Genomic DNA, 15,952 nt, shown 5'->3' with positions numbered 1-15,952 from the left:
AAAACTTAAATGCTTAATGACGGGGAACTATTGGAGATAAATTAAAATACATTCATTAGAAGATTAAACCATTAAAATGTTTTTCAAGGAATATTTAATACGATAGATAATATATGCTTATCTAACATGTATTTTTATATCACTGAAGCTAAAGCAAAACATCCTGTTTATTGGTAAGTATGGTCTGTATGTGTACACTACAGTGCAATTTAAAAAATATTGTAATTATAATTTCAGAACTTCAGAATCTGAACAGATGCCAGTGTTCTCTCCTTTTTTTATATGGGAAAAGAAAATCCTTTGAAAATCATTTGAAGCTTGGACAAAAATTCCATAGCTATATTCTTAGGATCACTCTGTAGAATCTTCATGATTCAGATGATACAAGGGAAGCTTCAATTCAACCTTTTAGAGAAGACATTCCAGCTCTCATGATCTCATCAACCAGGAGAATGTTGGTGGCAATCACAGTGCTGAAAAGGGGGGGGAAAAAATCAGACTACTCAGGTTTGAGGTATGAACTCTAATTCAACTCATAATTCAACTCAATCTCCAACTAAATTGCACAAATTATATCCAGTCAGGTTTCCCCTTTCCTTTCCATACACAGAAGGCTCACTTAGTTGCTGCCTTTGACTGATTACCTTTTCTTATGGAAAGAAAATTAAACATACCAATTTTAAAGAGTATGAATATTCCCAGATGTTATAATTTTGGCTTTCCCAAACTTACCAGGAATGAAGAAGCTGTTTCTTTACACAATAGTTATCCCATACACCTACTTCTGCTGCTACCATTGGCTCACCTGAAAAGTAACCCAGTATTCTTAAAATCATATAGAGCAGGTCATATGATCAGAATACTGTCTGAAAGAACTAATAAGAGTATTTTGTGCTGCTTCACTCATCAATGGTCACTCATTTCCTCCAGTATTATCTATGAGAACCCAAAGTTCCTCAAATTAGCCCAATGTTGTACTCCAGACCATGACTCCTGTGCACAGCAGCTTTGATGAGCGACTGACCTCTACTTAGAATGCTTCCAGTGATAGGAATGCTCTATTTGGTTATCAAATGTTTGAACATCTCTGTTTTTCTGGAGACGTTCCTATTCATCCATATTAAAGTATAGCACCTGAACTATAATCTGGCAAAACAGGCTTATCATTACCCTCATTCCAGAAATCTTTTAAATTAATTGGGAGACTGGGACTGACATATACACACTACTATATATATATAAAATAGATAGTAACCTACTGTATAGCACAGGGAACTCTACGCAATACTCTGTAATGACCTATATGGGAACAGAATCTAAGAGTAGATATATGTATATGTATAACTGATTCACTTTGCCATACAGCAGAAACTAACACAACATTGTAAATCAACTATACTACAATAAAAGTTAATTAAAAAAAAGAAACCTTTTATATTAACTTGAATGTGAATGATGCTGTTCACAATAGGTCTTACACATACTGCACAGATGTATCTCAGTTATCTCTCTTCCACTTTGTACTTGTATAATTTGGATTACACTGGCCTAAGATCAGGGCTTCACTCATTTTATTAGATTTGGTTCCCTCTTCCTGCATTTTTTGCTATCCTCAGCCTTTTTTCACCCATGAGTATGATCATGAAATGTATCATTTTAATCAAAGTCCCTGATAAAAAACAGTAAAGCAAGCTCAACATGAAACCCTTCAACATTAACCCAAACCACCTACCACAACTCAGCAATATCAACAAATCTGTACTCTTCTAAATTATTCAAATGTCTCCTCAATTCCCTTTATTTTTGTATCTAGTCATTACATTTTTGTGTCATACTTTAGAACCCAGAGATCCCGGATAGCACTGGTGTCAAAGAGCAAAAGCAACTCCAAGATTCTTCTCTCTCCCATTTTTTTTTGTCCTTCCTGGTCTTACCTCACCTATAGTATCTAGTTCACCCCCTACAAATAGTCACATCCTCCTTACCTGTGTTCAAGTCTACACCCACAAGTTGACCTGATTCTGAATGCTCTGCTTTAACTTTAACTAGTGTTTCCTGAAGGTCAAAACCAGAGTTCTGAGCAAGAACCTAAAGGAAACAAATTTATTTAAAAGACAGGACCTAATAACAGATAGTCAAGTCTGTAATAAATGAACAGTATTTCCAATTAATAGTTAAAAAAACAAAACAAAACAAAAAAACCAAACCTTTAATAAGTGAAAACAGACCGGTATTTATGTTCACTTTAGAGAATGACTAGATATACATTACCAACCAACTCACGAATCCACCCCAAGCCCGGCAATACACTGGTCATAAACTGTACCCTCAAGTAAGCATACAAGAGAAAAATCACAGTATTAACCTTAGTTTAAAACAAAAACAAAAAGCAAGTTTGTACCCCCACACTGCAAACCCTCTTAAAACAGCTATCTCTTGCCATCAGAAACATCAGATATTCAAGCCTCCCCTCCAGAGGAACCAATATGTTCAAATAAGAAATACCTGTTCTAGTGTTAAGGTGAAAACTGATGAACCCTTTTTATTCAAAATCCACATTATGAAAAAACCCACATTAGCAAAAAGTTTTCATCAGATGAATCATTTTGGTGTAGTTTAGAAAACAGTTAAAGCAGTCACACCTTGGGAATAATGAGCAATGCATCAGCAAATGCTTGAACTCCAAGTTGGGCCCTGCCCTTTACACTGGGCTTGTATTTAATCAGGGCTTCTGCCATTGCCACTTCCACTGCACCAGCACCTGGAACTACACAGCCTGTTGGGTGGGAGGAAGAGAGAAATGCTAAGCTACAAAGAAAATAAAACTGTAGAGGCAATTGTAAGAAAATATATAAATTAAAACACACAGGAAATCCATTAATTTGAGAATTCAGTATAACCACAGCAATTTTAATATTACATTTGAAAGCAATACAGGCAACATTATCAAACAGCAGAATGATTTAACTAGCACATGGAAAATGCTGAAAGCTCTTAGTATTAGTTCATTTATTTGTTTCTTTTTTTTTTTTTTGGCGGTACGCGGGCCTCTCAATGCTGCGGCCCCTCCCGTTGCGGAGCACAGGCTCCGGACGCACAGGCTCCGGACGCGCAGACTCAGCGGCCATGGCTCACGGGCCCAGCCGCTCCGTGGCACGTGGGATCTTCCCGGACCGGGGCACGAACCTGTGTCCCCTGCACCGGCAGGCGGACTCTCAACCACTGCGCCACCAGGGAAGCCCTGTACCTTCTTTTAACAACAGCATGCCATGAAAAAACTTAGCATACCATCATAGCCATTTTAAAGGTAAAACTTTACTTTTGCATGGTGTCTGGCTGTGTAAACTACTGATAAAAAGAACACAGTATTCAGCCATGCCTTTTAGACTAGCAAAAGAATTTAAATACAGTGACAATCTTACCATCATCAATAGCATTTTTAACAGCCCTCAAGCCATCTCTTATTGCATCTTTGATTTGAGTAAGTGTGTGCTTATTTGGTCCTTTGATCAATAATGTGACCGATCGAGGATTGTTACAGTTCTCAATAAAGGTGAACTTCTCTTCTCCCTGTGTGAAGAGACAGTTTTCAAAAACCAGGATACGGTTGTGCAAAGAATGACCAGATGAGAGGGTCTTATGAAGGAATAAGTAGCATATTAATAGGGCACAGCACTGATCACATTAAAGCAAATAACTTCTTTTAAAAAGTCACATAAAAGAAATGTGATTTTCCCATCAATGGCTTATTACTACATATAAATCATCAAAATGTATATTAACAAAGCAAAAATATCATCCGAAGTTTGAATGAATTTTTAACTACTGAAGAATTCATGAGCCAAAAAGTAGTATTATTTTGGAAAGAAAATACACTTACCAATGTATATTCATAGACAAGTCCTGCATGTCCCAAACAATCAGGATTTAGGTCTTCAAGAGAATTTAGGGCTACCCCACCACAAGCAAGAGTCAGCCTGAAATATTCAAGTGTTTTAAGGGAGATGCAGAAGGGATTTTATTAGTTATGTTTAGAGATTAATATTTTTAGAAAGCAATCTTTATCAGAATTACATGCGAAAATCATATTCTAAAATATATTTTAGCTTAAGCCTTTCCATTCACCACCAACTAGCTGAAAACTGGTCTTTTCTCCTAACCCTCCATTTAAGTCACTCTTAAGTCAGCAAATACTCCTCTGATATGAAATCTAAAGGTGCACAGAGCTCTTCATCATGGTGAGCTCTTTGGAAGAAAGTATTCCTCTGAAACCCTTGATGCTGTCTCTTGACATGGAAAAATATGTACGGTATAGGTCATCATTTAAAAATAAAACAAGTATATCAACAATCATAGCAGCACTAGTCACAACAGCCAAGGCAGAAACCCAAATAAATGTCCACTGACAGATAAAGGAATAAACGAAACTAATGTGGTATACCCATACAATGGAATATTATCCTTAAAAAGAAATGTGATCCTGGAAAACACAGGTAATATGATAAATTTTATATTATGTATATTTTATCGCAATAAAAAATAAGAAAATCACAAAAATAAGAGAAAAAAGGAATAATTTAAGTTAACTTGCAAAATAAGTTAAATTCACATCACAGATAATCTGTATCCGTACCTTTCCATATTTCTCCTTTTAGCTCTGCGCAGAGCTACTATGCCTTCTTTTGCAAGAGCATCTAAGGAAAAGGGGTCAATTCCCTGTTAACAACAACAAAAAATAAGTTTCAATATTTTACCTTTAAAATAAAAAGATACACACTAGTTTATAAAACAAAATTTCTCACCTTTTGATTAATAACAACAAATCCTTTATCTGAATCACCACAGACTTTCTTTTTCAGGTCTATTATTTTTTTAACTCTGTCTTCAATGAATTTTCTTTCAGCTTTCACTAGTTTCTCTCTCTCCTCTGCACTCTTGTAAAAAAAGCCAGAATTCACTTCTCTAAAAAAAGGAAGTTACAGAAAGGGGAGGAAATATTTAGCAAATAGTCACCGAGCTCCAATTCTACCCCTGGTATGTTTTCAGAGACTATTTCCTGTAATTTTCCGAAACCCCACTGAGGCATTATTGTCCGTACGTACAGCCGGGAAACTGATTCTCACAAAAAAGTGACTTACCCCAAATATCAAGCTCTTCCACCTCTCTTCCATTTTTAAGGAGATATATATAAACTCACGTTTTTTCATATTCTAATGACACGTTGCATGTGAGGATGTACACATCTTCTACTCTCTTTTTCATATCAGGATGCCGTGCCCCATGGTCCAAAACAAGACCTCTGATCAAGCTGTTACAACACATAAAAATTATATTCTTATTGATTTCCAGATGGGGTGTAACATATGCTAACAAAACTAAAACAATGAATTGAGACTGTATTGATAATTTTCACACAATCAGCTTTATTTCTTGAGCTATTTGAACAGGACTTTTGGGTAATACGTAGCAAGGTTCAATCGTGAAAAAGCAGAATTCCAGAACATGACAAAAACAAGCCATTCAAATGAAAGTAACAACCCCATCTTGTGCAGAAGATTCTGCAGAGAAATAGTCACAAGTTTGGTAGGCTATTAAACTGTGATCACCTCATTTAAAAAACGCTTCCAAACTAGGTCTTTTAAATAATTTTCTTTAAAATTCCCTGAAGTTTCCCATATGCTTTGTTCAATAAATGCCAAATGACTGATGTAGTTGACTTTCCAGAATCATTCTATGTAAAAATACATACCATTAACTTCATTTCAAGAGGAAACAGATACTACTGAGTAAATGAAATACTCATCTAGGCAATATACGTTAATTCAAAGACAAAAAAAAAAAAAACAGGCAAAATATATGTATTGTATAAACTCCTTTGAGTTTGTAAACACTCTTTATTTCATAGCATTCTACCACCTACCTTGTATCGGTTTCAGATTTATGTTTCATCTCCATGATCTCAACCATGAAGAGGTCAATAGGTTCATCTTGTTTTTTAATGGCTAAAATGGAGTCCACTACAGCCTGCAACAGAGTATAACCATTCAATGAATTTGACTAGCAGAAATTGAGACACTTATGTTGTTTAATCTTCAGAAAAGTTTAAAGCAGACAGCTTCTCGTCTTTAAAAATGTCTGTACTGATCTAAGTCTTTTTTTTTTTATTTTTTTGTGGTACGCGGGCCTCTCACTGTTGTGGCCTCTCCCGTTGCGGAGCACAGGCTCCGGACGCGCAGGCTCAGCGGCCATGGCTCACGGGCCCAGCCGCTCCGCGGCATGTGGGATCTTCCCGGACCGGGGCACGAACCTGTGTCCCCTGCATCGGCAGGCGGATTCTCAACCACTGCGCCACCAGGGAAGCCCCCCAAGTCTTTTTTTACACGCTAATAGAATGCATTATTTGTAAAGGGCTGAAGTCATCTACATTTCTGAAACCTCAATGTGTAATTACCTAAAGAATCACTGACATCTCTACTACTAGTGGCTTTTTAATAAGGAAATCTCCATTTTAGAAACCTCTTTTACTGAAAGCTCTGATTATACCTTCATAACCTGGCCAGGTATGCTATTACGATTTTCTCACTTTACTTACTTTTTCTATTTTTAGGGCCACAGATCAGGTTATCACTGCCACAAAAATGAACCTACTTACTCCACACAGGATGGTACTGTGAAGACTTCAGATGGCACTCTATAACTGGAATTAGTAAGAATACTGATGTTTCCAGTTGCCAGGGGTTTTCAGTATAGGTGTAATGTACCAGACACATATCAAATTTAACACATACCTCTGTTAAGACATCAGCAAGTTCAGCATGAACTTTAGTACGTAGAGATGTTCTGGCCACATCTATAAGTGTTTCTCTGTCCATCTCTTTGCTTACTTTGACTTGTTCCAAAAACTGAAGTGCCTTTTCCTTTGCAGCTTCAAATCCTTCCGTAATTATTCTGGGATGAAGACCCTATAATAAACACACAATTACAAAACCGCCACTAACAACAGAGACCTTCAGTTAGATGCAACTATAGCTCACGATAGAGCAAATTTATGAAGGGATATTCTGGATCATTCATACCCTTAAACACAATTAATATAATGTGCTGAGTTTCTGAATACATTTAAAAGGATAAACAGTCCTTTCAATGCAGAGGAAAAGAACAGACATTGCTCTAGCACAGAGTCAAAGCCAAGGGAACTATAAAGCACACTTGGGTGTTCACTGTGCAAACCACAAGGGATAACGCCCAAAACTCAATACTGTGTCATAACAACTGGCAGTCAATAGGACCATTATATCTTTCCTATAGGTGATATGAAATTAATTCACACCATTTACTAATAAAATAAACAGGGAGACTAAGAGTCTGCTTTCTCTCTCTTCCCAGGAATTCTTCCTAACATCAGATTAGTACTCACTGAGGTTTGCTTTAACCTTGGAACTACTGAGGGCTAAAAAAGTTGTAGTATTCTTATTTAAATTCAAGGTTTTTGTTAGCTTTTTCCTTAAAAATATGCCTAATCCTGAATATTCCATTTCTACATCACAATTATTAATCTGTTATAGGCATATAAAAACTGTATATGCAATGCAACTTGATAAAAAACACACTTCAGGCCAAGGAAGATTCTTCAACTCATCCAGGATCATAGTAAATTTGTGTCAGAGTAGGATACAGACCCTTGTTCCCATATTTAACCCCATGCTCTTTACATTCTATTATATGGCCTCAGTTACCACTAGCACATCAGTTTTTATAAGTAAAAGTAAGATTATTTCCTATACACAATAAAATCAGAAACACGAGACTCATGTATACTTCAGAAATGTAGAGATCCGCTTGCTTCAGGAGCTCTCCAATAATTAGGACATTGGAAGTGGTACCATCACCAGTTATGTCATCCTGGGCTGTTGCTACTTTGGCTATTAAGGAGGCTGTTGGGTGTTGAATTTGCTGCAGGTAGAGAAAGAAAAAAATTCGTGGAACAACTTAAAAATGAAAACAGCCCAAATATACCTTAAAATGTGTGAAAGGCTAATCTATCTGCACAAAATGACCAAGTGTACAGCTACATATTACTCTGACTAAAAACTCACCATTAGCTATCAGTTTATGATGACAGAAACACCTTCCTATATAAATTTGTTTCCTTCTTAGATTATCTCCACTTTACTAATGAAGAAATGTGAGACCCAGTTAAGGTTAACTCAAGGTGATAGAACTAACAAGAACAATAATTTCAAATCCATGTTCCATGCATGCCTCTTTATGACAATTTTAAGATTCTTGTGAGAATAAACCAAGTGCCTTTTAAATGAAAGCCTGGCTGCCCAGTTTACTTGGCACTGAACAAATAATTAAAATGAAAAAAGAAAAGAAAAGAAAAGAAAAACTTAGCCTCTTTAGCAAAGATCATCAGTGGATGCTAAGTAACTCTGGAAAGGTTTTGGAAAAACAGAATATTCATTGTTTGTCACCCACAGATTCTTAATTACAAAGGCTCCAACATGGCTCCTGCACTGCTTTTGTCTTCTTATACTCCTTTAATCCTGTACAGTTGTCCAGTCTTTTATGTCTTTGGGGACACTCACAGTTTTAAGAATCTAAGCAGACTATCATTCAATTAGGGAAAATTTAAAAGTCATGTAGAGACGGCTTTTCTGACATCAAGTTTAAACTAACTATGGCTCCTACTGTTCTCTGCTAGCACAGGCCACCACTTAAGCCACAGAACAAAAACTACACCTTCTAGGTTAGCTATTCCTTACTGAAGATATTTACAAACACCTGGAATGTTGAAGGCATGATATGCTATTATCAAAACTCTAAATTTTACTCTAAACTCAAAACATAGGCAAGTCATTTCCTTTTCTAGGATTTGAACTGTTAGGTTTTGGAAACTTAGGGATAAGTAAAATGACTGCTCTTCTCAGTTAACCTCAGATTCTTAGTCACTGGGACTTTAAAAATGGTAGTTTTATCTCTCCTCCAGTTGGTGGTGGAGAAGTGTGATATAACAAAAGAAATGCCGTTTGAAAAAGTATAACCATCCTGTCACATTTTGCTTCCCTGATTATGTCAATTGCTCTCAGTTTTTATTAGAATTTTAGTAATTAAAACCCTTTAACGAAGGCTTTAAATGGCAAGGGCAGGGGATTCAAAAGGAAGTTTATTAGATTCCAGGGCTCTCACTGTATCCTACTGTCAACAACAGTACTGATTACATTTTTTCTACTTCTTCTGTTGTCTGGAAAACTACCTGTTGAGAAGGATAAATATGATTTTCTCCTACTTTGTAAAATAGTAAAAGTCTTCCTACAAATCAAATGTACTACGGAAAACCAAGACATTTTGGACCTAGTCTAGCAGCCTCTCACCATTTCATGAAGCAGCACATTTCCATCTTTAGTGAGCTTGATGTCTCCAGCACCAGAAACAAGCCTGTTCAATGGACAGAAATGAATCACAGTGTGACTTTTTCAATGGAGACTAAATTAAGAGGCCCATAAAAATCGGGCTTTACCCAGATCCTCAGGAGCTGGGGCCAAGGGTTGGTTCTCTAATTCCGGTAACAGGAATGGTGCAATGCCCACCCCCTCCCGTCTGGGAAACAGTCCTCAGGGTCTCTTAGGTCCCAAGCGCGCGGGGCGGCGAGGGCCGCGCAGCGCACGCGGGCAGCTTTGTTCTCGGCGGAGGCGGCATCGACCACCAAAGGAAACGGCCAGGGCAAGAAATAGGACCGACCCGGGACAATGCGGGGAAGAAAGGCCGCCGCGGCGAGCGCAGAGGCCCGGAGGCGGCGGGCTCTAGGCCTCAGTCCCCGGCGCAGGCCCGCGACAGCGCGAGGTGCGCGATGCCAGCCCAGCCCTCCCCGCCAGCCCCGCCTTACATCTTCATGGTGCCCTTAGGCCCCAAGTTGGTCCTCAGCACGTCCTGCAGCCCCCGGGCCGCGCTGATGTTGACCGCCAACGCCGCCTGGGCTCGGGCCACCTCAGCCTTGGGATTCAGGGTCTTCACGGCCGCCATAGCTAACCCAGCAGAAGAAAATGAGAGAACCCGGTATCCGGAGAGCCCAGAGCCGGTTCAGCGTGGCTGTGAGGCGCTATCCGGGTCTTCTGGAAAAGTCGGGCGCGCCGGGCCCGCCTCCAGCGTGCCCGCGCGCCGCCGCCATTGGGCCTCGGGTCGGCCGGTGCCACTCATTGGGTCGCGGCCGCACGTAGCCCCGCCCCTCGCGTTGGCCGCGGCGCCATTGAGCTCGGGAGGAGCGTTTCCCCTTGGCAACCAGGGCTCGCAGGGTGCCCCGTGCGCTGCCTAGCGCCCGGTTTTGCTGACCCCGGACCAGAGGGCGTAGGCGGAGCGGGCTTGTTGGCCGCGTGCGTCAGGGCGTGAGGGGAGAGGCGGCTGCTCTTTCCCGGAGGTCTCCGGCCGCAGGGTGTAGGGTGGGCCTCCTCTCTACCTCACCCGCGCCGTTTGCCCTTTTTATCGCCTTGCTGCTTTCATCCCGGTCAATAGTTTTCTTGACTGTGTAATGTGTGCTGGACGGTGTTTTAGGTGCTGTGGGCGGGGGGGGGGGGGGGGGGTAACAGAGTGGATCTAATAAGGACCCTCGACCAGTATCGTAGGTGTTTTAGGCGTAGGGAAGACGAAGAGATATAATGTGAGGTGGAAAGTGCTAGAAGCCTTTAGAAAGCTACCTGATTGGTGCGATGGCAATTGAGGAAAAGCAAGAGTCAGTCCACCCTTTGGGCACACAACACAGTGCTGAGGCTTCAGGCCCTCAAGGCAATTTTGAAAACTCAAACTTTGTTGAGCAGTGGTGTCCAGCCTTTGAGAGGACTCCTTTATTCTGAAAGATGTCCACAACTGTTTTCTCGTATCCAGTTCTCGCCCCCTGCCTAGATACCAGGTATTCACTGATGTTTTGTATTTTATTTTTATAGGTAATGACTAAAACTGTTCAGAATTCAGAAGGTGCCAAAGGGTATATGGTGAAAGGTCTTCCTACCTCCTCTAGTTCAACTTCCTCCTGGCAGGTACCTTTAGCTACATAAGTTTCCTTTAGACAGTGTGAATTCCCCAGATGCTCTCTGAATTTCTAAGTAAATACGTATATAAATATAAGAAATTTCCCCCACACAAAATGGCAATTTATAATATGCACTATTGGGTGTGTTACACTTAAAGTATCTTGGAGATTGTTACATATCAATACAAATACGTCTTCCTCATTCTTATTAACAGCTGCATGATATTCTTTGTAAGAATGACCTGATTAGCCAGTCACCTACTGGCTAATCTAACATTTAGATTGTTCCCAGTCTTCTCCTAGCGACTGCCATGGTATATAATGCTTTTAAGTGGTTTTGTGTATTTGAGAATCGCGAAAGCATCTAAGTTTGAGTTACACAGTAGAAGGAGATGCATGATTAGTTCTGGAGATCCTTAATCCTCAAGAAGCAGGTAGCCTAGTTAGGGAGATAAACTTGTAAAAAAATGACAGTAAAGTATAGGATGTTTTATTTAAGGGATGAATGCAGTGCTCTGAGCACAAACGTATTAACTCAGAGTATCAGGGAAGGCTTCTTGGAGGAGGTAAGTTTTGAATGATACATAGATACTTTGCAGGAGAAGAGGGCTTAGGAGAGTGATATCAGACAGAGAGCGACAGTGGAAGGGCCTGGCATGCCCAGCGGAAGGTGAGTGGATAAGATTTGCAAGAGACAAATCTGGTGAAGTAGCTTGTCTTGACTGTTAGGGCCTGGTTTGCTAGTTAAGAAGTCTGGGCCTAAGCCTGCCAGCTGGATTCTTTGGTGAGAATCCACCCAAAGAACTAGTGATGAAGGTAACACTGGAGGTGGAATGGAGGATGAACTAAGGGAGAAGACTGAGGATAAGGCAATCAGAAAGAAAGGGGTTGAAAAGTCCATGCAGAAGGTGATGAAACATTTTTAATAAGATAAATAAGGAGGAAAATCATGTTTTAAATAGCATGTATAATATGTTCTCAGTTTTTAAACCATTCCCCATGCATCTATACAAAAAAGGACAGAGGATATGCATCAAAATATTAACATTGGGGACTTCCCTGGTGGTCCGGTGGCTAAGGCTCCGCACTCCCAGTTCAGGGGGCCCGAGTTCCATCCCTGGTCAGGAAACTAGATCCAACGTGCTGCAGCTAAAAGATCCTGTGTGTTCAACTAAGACCCGGCGCAGCCAAATAAAAATTTAAAAAGATACTAACATTGACTATATTAAAAAAATTTATAATGTTTTCATTTTTGCAGCCCCCCCAATTTATGTATCTATAAAAGCAGGATGCAGAATTATATACATGAATATATGAAATATACAAAGTATACCCAGTGTCTTATTTTTATGAAATCATGTATATACACATATGATTTCATAAAAATATTAAATATTTAGGGTACTTCCCTTGTGGTCCAGTGGTGAAGACTGCGCTTCCATTGCAGGGGGCACGGGTTCGATCCCTGATCGGAGAACTAAGATCCCATGTGGCACTGCCAAAAAAATACATATATATATTAAATATTTATATATATAAAGGACAGGAAGGATATCCTCAAAATGTTGAACATTTTGTTTCTACCTTTGCCAATTTTATAGGTGAAAAATGGTATCTGAAAGTTTTGGGGGTTTTTTTTGGCTGCACCGTGCAGCTTGCAGGATCTTAGTTCCCCCACCAGTGAAAGCGTGGATTCCTAACAACTGGTCCACCAGGGAACTCCCTTATAGTTTTGTTTGTTGAGGGTGAGGCTGAGCATACATCTTATATGTAAGATTCGTTTGTAGGTTTTTTTCTGTGAACTGTCTATTTACATCTTCTGTTTTCCTATTTGGTTTCTTATGGATTTGCAGGAGCTCTCTGTGTTTTCTGTGTTGCAATTAATTTGTCCCGGTGTTATTTATATTTCGTATTTATGCCTTTTTTTCCAATTAAACGTTAAGATTTTTTTCAGGTAGTCAGTTGTATTTTTTTCAGGTAGTCAGTTGTATCTTTTTTCTTTTATGTGTGTTTGAATTTTGTGCTATACTGTGTAAAACAAGCTTTACACCCAAAAAATATTTTTAAATTTCTCCCATGTTTTCTTTTGTATTTTTAAGGTTTTGTGTTTCATTTTAATCTTTGAGTCATTTGGAATTTATTTTATTTTGGTAAGGAATGAGATAATCTGTGATATAATAAAAATATATATTTGGTCTTTGTCTGTGGTTCCTGGAACAGAACTAAACCATTTGTTTTCTGAGAGATAGGAGTGTCTTTTGTTATCCATTACAGTCCCCTTTAGAATATACCTGAGTCTGTGCTATTGAGGTGAGTCAAGGTAGGGACCCTAGATAGCCTCAGGGTGGGGGCTGGTCACTAGGAAGACCAAACATGTGATTAGAGGATGGGAAGTCTCAGCCCCGTGCCTCCAACCTCTGGAGAGTGGAGCGGGGCTGGAGATGGGTTATAAAAATGCTTGAACAATCAGTGTGAGTGAACCCATTGATGTCCTGGCAGGGTGGTACACCCAGAGGGCATGCTAGCTCTGCGTCACTCCCCCAGTACCTTGTCCTGTGCACCTCTTCTATCTGGGTGTGCCTGAGTTGTATCCTTTCTAATAAGCTACTAAACCTAAGTCAAGTGATTTCCTGAGTCGTGGGTCAGTCTCAAAAATTTTCAGTTTCCCCTAAGGAGGGGATTTTGTGGGAACCCCCGAATCTGTAGCCAAGTTGGACAGAAGTGTGGGTAGCTTAGGGACCTGGGACTTGCAACTAGTGTCTGAGTGGAGGCAGTCCTGTGGGTCTGAACCCTTAACTGTGGGGGTTGCCCTAACTCCAGATAGTGTCAGGATTGAGTTGCTGGATGCCCAGTTGGTGGTGGAGAATCAGATAGTTGGTTTCTGAGAATTGGTGCTTGGGAAAAACACAGAATCCAATTTAATTTTTCTTCCAGAATAATTAATGTTTTCAACCATTACTATGTAATATAATTATTAGCATATGCTACATTCCCAGATGTATCTGGATCTACTTTGGACTATATTCAGTTCCATACTGTTGTAAGTTTCAACACCATATTGTTTTATTTACTATAGTTTTACAGTATGTTTCAAAATTTGGTAGGGCCAGATCCTCTTCATCAATCTTTTTTCAGAAAATTTCTGGCTATTTTGCATGTTTGTTTTTCTTTTTAAATAAATAATAGAATTAATCTAGTTTTTTAAAATCTTTTTTTATTACTTTTTAAGTAAAATACATGTTTTAACAGGTGGAATATTCAAATTTATGCAACGGAAGTGGAGATAGCAAAAGGCCAGGGGCTAGAGGCATTTCTGATATAAAATTGACTGAATTTCGAAACATGTGCTACATAGTTACCATTTCTAGTCTAGGAGTCTGAAGAGGTCAAGGAAATTCCAGAGAAGGAGCAGGTTTTGTATGGGGAGGTGGGGTAACAATATTGATTTTAGGTAATGTTTCTTCTGTTGTTGGCCATTCATTCTCTGAGTGTCTACTGTGTTGCCGAGTTGGAGTAAATATACACATGAAAAGAGAAGGCCCCTTCAAAGACTTCCCAGTGTAGAGAGACAAACACACAATAACATACATAATATATACAATATACTAAAGACCTGTTATGGTATGTATAATCTCAGTACATGCTATTTAGAGAAGACTTCCTAAAGCAAATCTTTTTCTTAACTATTGAAAAAATATATTTGATTTTCTTATTACAAAAATAATACATAATCATTATAGAAAAAGTAGCAGAAGCAAATAAATTTAAAATAAATTCATAATCTCATTGCTCAGAGGTGACCATTTGTGATGGTTAATTTTATGTGTCAATGTGGCTGGGCCATGGTGCCCAGATATTAGGTCAAACATTACTCTGGACATTTCTGTGAAGGTGTTTTTTTTTTGGATAAGATTAACATTTAAATTGGTGGATTTAAAATTTAAACATTAAATTTACTCTATTGTAAAGCAGAGTATCCTACAATAACGGGTGGGCCTCCTCCAATCAGCCGAAGGCCTTAATAGAGCAAAGACATATCTCCCCCTAGCAAGAATAAATTCTGCTAGCAGACAGCCTTTGGGTTACCAACCCTCTATGATCATGTGAGGCAGTTCCTTAAAGTAAATCAATCTCTCTCTCATTTTAACGTGGATGATGCCCTACATGTCTTCACTTTAACAGTAGATACGCTGTGAGGCTGTATATCTATACATCTAGATTGATATGTATAGATAGATATCTAGATACACATTCTGTTGGTTCTGTTTCTCAGGAGAATCTTGACTAATACAGATTATGGTGCTGATAAGGCTTCTAAAGGAGCAGAATCTTAAGGATGAATTTTCTGAATTGGTTCTGGGGTTTTTGGAATTGGCTCTCTAATATTAGATTTAAAGACTAATGATTCTGTTTCTAATAATAAAGAGAGTAGTAGTAGTGGTATAGTTCATGGCATGTTATGAAAATAGAAATATGCAAAATATCCCAATCGGATGCTCCTAATCAAACACAAGGGGCAAGGACCTGGGTAACCATATATATGATACCTTCGAACATTTTTGTCAAACTAATGCATATAATGAGGTTGGCTGGTTGCTTCTAATGTCACTGGACAAAGTGGGGGAAGAAAAGGATGAGATCAGGGATTCAAATTCCCAGCTTAAGCAATATATAAATCACCTGGAATCTTCTCTGTCTATCCTGAAAGAGACTTTTAGCTCCTATAGCCACAGGGCTGAGATTGCTGAAATCTTATCATGTGAGTGGCTGAATTACAATGCAAATTGAAAAGTGAGGGCATTATGAGGAAGGAATGGGATCTGAAATTTGGAGTGGGACGTGTGAGAATACCCTGATGAAGCTGGGGACATTGAGCGCCTACATTCTGTTGAATCTTCTTTGCCAGTAGAAGCAGCCTCTCTAACC

At 39.2% G+C, this 15,952-nt stretch overlaps 1 protein-coding gene and 2 non-coding genes across 3 annotated transcripts; all 3 read right to left on the bottom strand.

The window, feature by feature from the left end:
* Positions 1-77: 77 nt before the first annotated feature.
* On the bottom strand, positions 78-10,164 carry CCT6A (chaperonin containing TCP1 subunit 6A). The gene is made up of 14 exons (XM_004268740.4): positions 9,890-10,164; positions 9,378-9,441; positions 7,819-7,953; positions 6,789-6,962; positions 5,921-6,024; positions 5,198-5,308; positions 4,803-4,962; positions 4,634-4,716; positions 3,881-3,977; positions 3,423-3,570; positions 2,643-2,776; positions 1,986-2,088; positions 733-805; positions 78-473 (listed from the first exon to the last, which is right to left on the bottom strand). Exons 1-14 carry the CDS (start codon positions 10,024-10,026, stop codon positions 401-403), a joined length of 1,596 nt encoding a protein of 531 aa, XP_004268788.1. The 5' UTR covers positions 10,027-10,164; the 3' UTR covers positions 78-400.
* On the bottom strand, positions 3,240-3,379 carry LOC117201024 (small nucleolar RNA SNORA15). The gene has a single exon (XR_004482920.1). It is a non-coding gene; the product is annotated as a small nucleolar RNA SNORA15 (small nucleolar RNA).
* LOC117201026 (small nucleolar RNA SNORA22) lies at positions 7,095-7,228 on the bottom strand. The gene has a single exon (XR_004482922.1). It is a non-coding gene; the product is annotated as a small nucleolar RNA SNORA22 (small nucleolar RNA).
* Positions 10,165-15,952: the final 5,788 nt, after the last annotated feature.

Source organism: Orcinus orca, chromosome 16, assembly GCF_937001465.1.
Source record: "Orcinus orca chromosome 16, mOrcOrc1.1, whole genome shotgun sequence".
Lineage (NCBI taxonomy): Eukaryota > Metazoa > Chordata > Mammalia > Artiodactyla > Delphinidae > Orcinus > Orcinus orca.
The sequence above is the reverse complement of the archived record's forward strand: the minus strand, read 5'-3'. Positions and strand labels throughout refer to the sequence as shown.